The sequence below is a fragment of the Gymnoscopelus microlampas genome (genome assembly GCF_963454915.1).
Source record: "Gymnoscopelus microlampas genome assembly, chromosome: 19".
In the NCBI taxonomy this organism is placed as follows: Eukaryota; Metazoa; Chordata; class Actinopteri; order Myctophiformes; family Myctophidae; genus Gymnoscopelus; species Gymnoscopelus microlampas.
In genome coordinates this window covers 29784126-29791625 of record NC_139956.1, presented here as the reverse complement: position 1 = coordinate 29791625, position 7500 = coordinate 29784126, and the positions used below count along the sequence as shown (strand labels likewise).

At 45.3% G+C, this 7500-nt stretch overlaps 1 protein-coding gene across 1 annotated transcript in view; it reads right to left on the bottom strand.

The window, feature by feature from the left end:
* Nucleotides 1-7500, bottom strand: part of tnfsf10l (TNF superfamily member 10, like) — a 55664-nt gene that overhangs the window by 8231 nt on the left and 39933 nt on the right. Inside the window, exon 2 of the mRNA XM_084042343.1 lies at nt 7052-7201. Within this exon, the coding sequence (XP_083898469.1) occupies nt 7052-7201 (150 nt within the window). The remainder of the gene's footprint in view (nt 1-7051; nt 7202-7500) is intronic.

Genomic DNA, 7500 nt, shown 5'->3' with positions numbered 1-7500 from the left:
ATGTAAGATAAAACATACTGATACTCTGAAGTACTTTTGATGGTATGCCCGCCTCATACGTCATACACTGACTTAAACTCGGCGTGCGTATCGGCAAGGACCCGAGGGCGTGAGCCGCCAAGTGGGAAGTCCAAAAAATATCAATAATCTTTTTCATCTATTATTTTCATAATACTGTACTATTTCATAATACTGTAACATACATATTTTCCTATCAGCATGAAAAGTTTTTTCTGCATCATCTGTGTGTGTGTGTGTGTGTGTGTGTGTGTGTGTGTGTGTGTGTGTGTGTGTGTGTGTGTGTGTGTGTGTGTGTGTGTGTGAGTGTGAGCGTGTGCGTGACCAAGACCAAGTCTGCACAAGAACGTATTGCTGAAGAGATAAAAGTTATAAAATAACTTTATAACTAAAGTAAGTTATAAAAGTCACACTACAATATCATGTCATCACCTTGTACACCTTGTTGTGCTACAATGTAAGTTCCACTTGATGTTTTTGCCTGACTTCACTTCAGGTTATTGTGTAACTCTGAATTGTGGCAGAGGTTCAATCGTGGAAAAACTGTTACTAAAACGGGGGGGGGGGGGGGGCAGTGAAGTCAGGATAGAAATAGTGGACAAGAGAGACTTCTCTGCTAAACGTGAACAATATCTGCCTGCGTGGTATCACCTAAATGAAGTCATCTGATTTTGATTATATCATACACAGTAGCTGACGTCCAAGGCGGCCAGTTGACTGCCTGTGGTGTTTCTTTATTACTATTCATGGACTCAGAGAAGACAGCCGAGATACAGACGGACACGGCGAGAGACAAGAAACACGTTCTTGGCAGGGCTTGATCTGCAGCAGCGGTGAGGCAGGCCTTTTGGTTGTGATAACTTTGAAGTTCAAAACCTGCTAAGAACAGTATGTTTTAATACCGAATCTGTGATTTATCTGCAGCACAAAATAAGACGCCAACATTTAACCATAGCCAAATGTGGTAGAGTAACTGTATTTTGTCAAATACTCCCCCCCCCCCCCCCCCCCCCCCCCTCTTTTTATCGCCTGCAGCTCGTGAAATGTTCCTTTATAGATTCTCTACTGTGTTTCAATTTGCAGAATTCACCCCAGATCAGAGGCGCAAAAGTGCCTTCTACAGTGTCCCTGTTTCGACTCCTGGCCGGCCTTACTGTTTGCTGTGTGTCAGCCCCTGGCGTTAGGGTTAGGCTTGCCTCTTGCCTTGTCAGTATCTGATACTAATTTTCAGTGCAGAATGCACCCAACACGTACAAAAAAATGTAACCGGTGCATGGGAGTTCACCAATAACAGCCTGGCTTCAGTCCTGTATCCCATGGCTTTCCAGTGGTTCCGTGATGAAGTCGAAGGTTAAGGAATTTTGTGTTCGTACATTATGTCATTCTCTTACATATTGTCAAAACACAATTAAACATCTGGAATTGTGTCATGGGTGGATAACACATTTGTGCATGTGTGTGCGCGCACAAGCACAAATGTGCGTTTAATGAGCGAGTTGTGTGTCAAATTAACCGAACGATTGACCACACTGTGCACGCCCGCGTGTGTGTGCGCGTGTACTGGCAAGTGGTGTCTGTGTGTGCGTGTGCATGGGCCGCAGATCAGTGTGTCTGGAATGCCTTGCTCCGGGGGCTAAAAGTGTAAAACGACTTGTTTTGTGCGACGTACGCCCTAATTTAGCCTGCATAGAGCTAGACATTCCTTCTATCCTCCACTGAGGACCACAGAGGCATGGAGCATAAGCCTGATTATATCATGCATGTGGACAGAGAGAGAGAGAGAGAGAGAGAGAGAGAGAGAGAGAGAGAGAGAGAGAGAGAGGAGAGAGAGAGAGAGAGAGAGAGAGAGAGAGAGAGAGAGAGAGAGAGAGAGAGAGAGAGAGAGAGAGAGAGAGAGAGAGAGAGAGAGAGAGAGAGAGAGAGAGAGAGAGAGAGGGGTAAGAGAGTTTAAAGAAGGGAAAACAGAGGAGGGAGAGAGTGTTAGGGAAGAATGGAGGGAGATTAATGGAGATGTGTGTGACTGAAAGTGCTTAAGTCATTTGTAATGATACAATAATGAAGTGAAGAACAAGCAAGAGGAGAGAGAGAGACAGGATGTGAGAGAGACCACATGAGAGAGGGAGAGAGACAGCATATGAGGGAGACCATATGAGAGAGGGAAAGAGACCTATATGAGAGAGGAGGGAGATGGAGGGAGATATGGAGGATCGTCAAGCTCCCCAAACCCCCCGTCCCCCCCTTTGCGTTCTCTTCCACTACCCACATCCATTCCAAAACACCTGTGATGGCCTACAAGGCAATCGAGGCTATGGCACTAGTGATGGGTCGTTCATGATCGATTGGTTCAAAATAACTAGTTCATTGCCGGTGAACGCGAACGAACCCGTTAACTTCCTGAAACTGTTAAGTTTGCGCTTTCGTTCATGCCCCCGCCCCCCGTACATACACAGGACGGGGGACGGGGGGGGGCGGGACGGGGGGGGCAGGCTGTTCCCGCAATAGACAGACAGACAGCGGTGCGGTTGAGTTGTTTTTCACTAGACATGAACGAATCATTTTAACGAATCATTTGAACGGATCATTGCCGTTGAACATGAACAAAATCGTGTGTTCACTGAAAGGTTTTTTTCCACCACTGCACCCCTGTAAACTTTCAGGACAACCCTTTCCACACACTCATCAGCAAACACAGTAAGTCTCTTTGTCCCTTCCTTAAATCACTCTGGGGTGATGCTCCACATGTCTAGACTCTTCACTCTCCTGGCTCCCAGACCGTGGAATGACCTCCCACCTCAGTCAGGGGGACTGCAGACTCACTCCCCATTTTCAGCTGCAGTCAGAAAACTCACCTCTTCAGATTACTTCACTCCCCCCCAGCACAGTGGTTCTCAAAGTGGGGTCCGGGGACCCCCAGGGGTCCTTGAGGGAGTTCCAGGGGGTTCCCAGCTAAATTATAACCTGACTCAGACCAGATGGGGCGGTATTGAGTTCACAGGTTCACAATAAAGCCTCCATCTGGGAACGCTCAGAGATTGGAGTCGACCTGTCGAACCAATCAGTGGCAACTACGGGAGGGATCTTGGCGAGACCGGATGAGACGCCCTCGAGAAGCAGCTATTGCATTGTAGTTCTTTCACGATTCATCATGGTTGAATAGTATACAAAAGAACTACTACTGGCGCAGCTACTATACGTCATGCAGACACGTCAATATGATTGGTTGGAGTTAGCACGCCCAGACGGTGATAGACAGACGGTCCCATCCAATCACCTGCCAAGTAGCTTGAAAAAAGGGACAGCCGTCTTGCAGCGGTTTGGCTACCGAGGTCCCAGATGGAAGTAGGTTGTGAAACAAATGTGTGAAGCAAGCCTCTTCCAGCTGGCGGAGTCAAGTTAGCTAAATGATAGATAGTTAGGAACCAAATTGACCCTTATGGGTCTGTAACTCAGAGAGTGTACAAATGGAACCCAATTGACCCTAATGCATGTCAAACTGGGGGTCCTTGAAATTGAAATGTTCAAAATCACTGCTAGAGCCGTAAAAATCGTCTTTTATGGTAGTCCTTGGCATTTATTTTCAAATGGGGGTCCGCGGGCTAATAAGTGTCAATTTGGGGGCCCTTGACATGAAAAAGTTTGAGACCACTGCCCTAGCACCCCTATTCCTTTATTATTGCCTGCTTTGATACTGTAGTTTTACTATGCAGGTATCCATGTTGGTTACTTGATCACAGTTTTATGCTGATAATGTTATTTAGATGTAGTGTTGTTTTAGACAGACAGTAGGTTTGATGTTAACCTTGTATCCTAGTTACTTCGGAGCACTAAATTGCTTATCTTTGCGCTTTATTTATGTGATCATGTTGTTGATTAGGGTTCATGCCATTTACTCTGATCTTGCACTGTATAAGTCGCTCTAGACGAGAGCGTCTGCCAAATGCTTACATCGTGAATTGAGAGTATATCCACATTGTAAATTCTGAGTATACCATGCAGCTGTCCTCATGTCTGTGAGTGTGCGTGCGTGCGTGCGTGTGTGCGCGCATGTGTGTGTGTGTGTGTGACCCAGACATGCAGATGGAGAGGAAAAGTCCTCTTGGCTATGTCTACACAGAGATGACTTATATCAGTGGATTGTCTGACTAGGCATGGGAGCACGCGTGTGTGTGTGTGTGTGTGTGTGTGTGTGTGTGTGTGTGTGTGTGAGAGGCATTGCAGCAGTTATGAGAGCCAGATGTCACCACAAGTATAGCAGGAGTTCAGACATCGACCTTGTGACGACCATTTCCTGGACACCACATGGGAGATGTTGTTTTCATGGTTAAAAAAGAGATTTCTGAGCTATGTTTACAATTAGTAAACAATTCAGGTAGGGGTCAGGTTAGGATTGGACCTTTGGGGTTAGGTGCAGGGGTTGGGGATAGGTTTAGGGTTACAAATGGAATGTATTATGAAATATAGCCCTCCTAAGACTATGTTGCCCTCACAAGTATAGTAATGTAATGTGTGTGTGTGTGTGTGTGTGTGTGTGTGTGTGTGTGTGTGTGTGTGTGTGTGTGTGTGTGTGTGTGTGTGTGTGTGTGTGTGTGTGTGTGTGTGTGTGTGTGTGTGTGTGTGTGTGTGTGTGTGTGTGTGTGTGCGCGCGCGCGTGTGCGTGCAGTGGGTGAGGAAGGCGGGAGCAGGGATTTTGAAGCATGATATCCCTGAGTCATGGTGTTTTAATGCTGATTGGACATAAAGACGTAATCTGACACTAATGTGCTCCGATCACTGGAGGTTTACTACTGTACCTAAAGTCCTGTGTGTGTGTGTGTGTGTGTGTGTGTGTGTGTGTGTGTGTGTGTGTGTGTGTGTGTGTGTGTGTGTGTGTGTGTGTGTGTGTGTGTGTGTTGTGTGTGTGAATAGCAGTGGTTGTTGGTCTGACTCAGTCCAGTGTTTAGCTATCAGCAGCAGACTCCGTGAATAACAGGGTGAACACCAGTACACATGCATATATATATATACACACTGTATTGTGTGTCTGTGCGTGAGTGTGTGCTCGCTTGCGCGTGTGTAGGTGCGTGCCAGCGTTTAAATCCACACTTAATGTATGTATTTTACTAAATTATGTATAAAGTATGTATGAGTGTGTGTGGCTTGGTAGCAAAAGCACAGGCCTCTTTTTAGAACTGGTTCCAATGGCATTTGTAAATCATTCTTGGCGATATTTCTATTGCCCTGCGGGGAACGAGATAACTTTTAGCTATGATACAAAGCATGATGCTATCTGAATTGTTCTGTTACGGTAACGCTCTCACGGATGCGGTAAGCCAAGCATTTGGTTTCCTTTACTTCCATTGCACGCAAACACACACGTGTGTGTGTGTGTGTGTTTTTGTATTCCTGGTCGCTGCAATAGCGACTCCTACAACTCGGTCTGTCAGGTGAAAAGAAACGTCTGTCGATGTCCCGTATACCGCAGGAGACGTGCTTGTCTACAGTAGGGGTTGTTAGTGACAGGGACTAGTACTAGTGATCGACCGATAATGATAATTTTTCAGAGGCCGATGCCAATATTTAGAGAATAGGGAAAGCCGATGGCCAATCAAAAAACGATTATCTTTTTTTTTGGCATCTAATATAATACAACATTAATAATGTGAAACGGTAACACACAAAACTAAAAACAACAAGCAGGACAAACAAACAAATCTACAGGTTGTAGATTGTGTTGTGTTGTGTTGAGCTGTGATTGTGTTCTAAACTACAGATAGGCCCCAAAACTCGACCGATATCGATAAATCATTACCGATGTATCGATATCGGTAAATTCTCGGTCATTTTTTCATTTCAGTCTGTCCGTCTGTCTGTAAAGGGTAAAAATAATTGGGTACTCAGATGCAAGTACCCTGTTAGTGGCCGGCCACTAACAGGGACTATACAAACATAGGGGCGGGGGGGGGGGGGTTGGCAACAACTGAATTGGGGGAGAAAACAAAAAAAATAGAACAATAATAACAGAAAAAGAGCTTGAAGTGATTGAAGTGACTACAGCTGAATATGCTTTTGTCCGTTCCAGTCAAGCAGAGTGGAGCCATGCAGTCTCCCCCACAGAGACTCTGAGAGATGGGAGTAAAGTTGCATTTTTTAAGCCAGTGGGGTCTGTCCACTCTCCCCTGAGATCAGGACATTCTTATACTCACCAAATACTGGAGTGGTGGAAGAAGTACTGAACATTTGTTACTTAAGTAAAAGTAGCAAAACCACAATTTACAAATACCCTGTTACAAGTACAAAAGTATTGGCATCAAAATAATACTTAAAGTACCAAAAGTAAAAGTACTCATTATGCAGGACATTCTTATTATCACCAAATACCATGACGCACTGAGGAGGATGAAGACATTATTCTGCACAATGTACTGTAGTTGTAGCAAATCTGTTCTGTTCGTTTTATTCTACTCTGTTGTGTTCCGCTGCACCAGTTCACATTTTTGGAGTGAAATGCACGACCTATGGAAACTAGATATTCAATTTTTGTTTTCGCTCCATCGATATTTCCATTATGCTGCACATAAACCGTTTCATCTTGGCTCCAGGCGATGTGTCACATGATATGCTTTAAATATAGTACACACAGCACACACACACGATGGAATTTTGTCTGAACTCGGACTCGAAAATATTTTGTGCCAAAATCAAGTTGAGAGCCAACACTTTTCACTGTCCAGATTTACTGTCAAAACACTCCCAACAGAACAGCTCCATCTCTGCAGACAGAGAACATGTCTCTGTCTTTGAACCTGTCTCCATCTCTGCTGACCAAGAACCCAAAACCAAACCCAAAACAGAAAATATGTTGCGATCTCCAAAACGCACACGCACACACACACACACACACACACACACACACACACACACACACACACACACACACACACACACACACACACACACACACACACACACACACACACACACACACACACACACACACACACACACACACACACACACACGCTTGCACGCACGCATGCGCACATCCTTCTCTTACCTTGGAGATATAAGCCTTGATGCCTTCTGCCAGCTTGATGCAGGGCTCTCCAAACAGCTGCGCCAGCTGTTCTGGGATGTCCTGGTCCTTATCCAGGGCGTTTAGTAGGCTCAAACACTTGAGTTCCTCCGTCACTCCCTGACTACGCACCTGCAAGGATCAACACAAAGAGGGGACAACGTTCAACATTTCTGACAACCACGGTTAGAGTTGCAGTCTTATTCGAACTACATGTACCCTAGCGTCCGTTTTCTGGGGCAAATACTCAGTAACAGCAGCTGATTTGCACGCTCACAACACGTCACTTTGCGACGCATTGTGTGCTTGTAGATTGGCTATTTTTGGTGGATGACAGACCCAAACGTAGACGAAAATGCGTGTAAAATATCCATGCTAGTATGGACAGGGCCTATAAGTGCAGGTTTGTATGTAGGTTTTAAGTGGCTAAC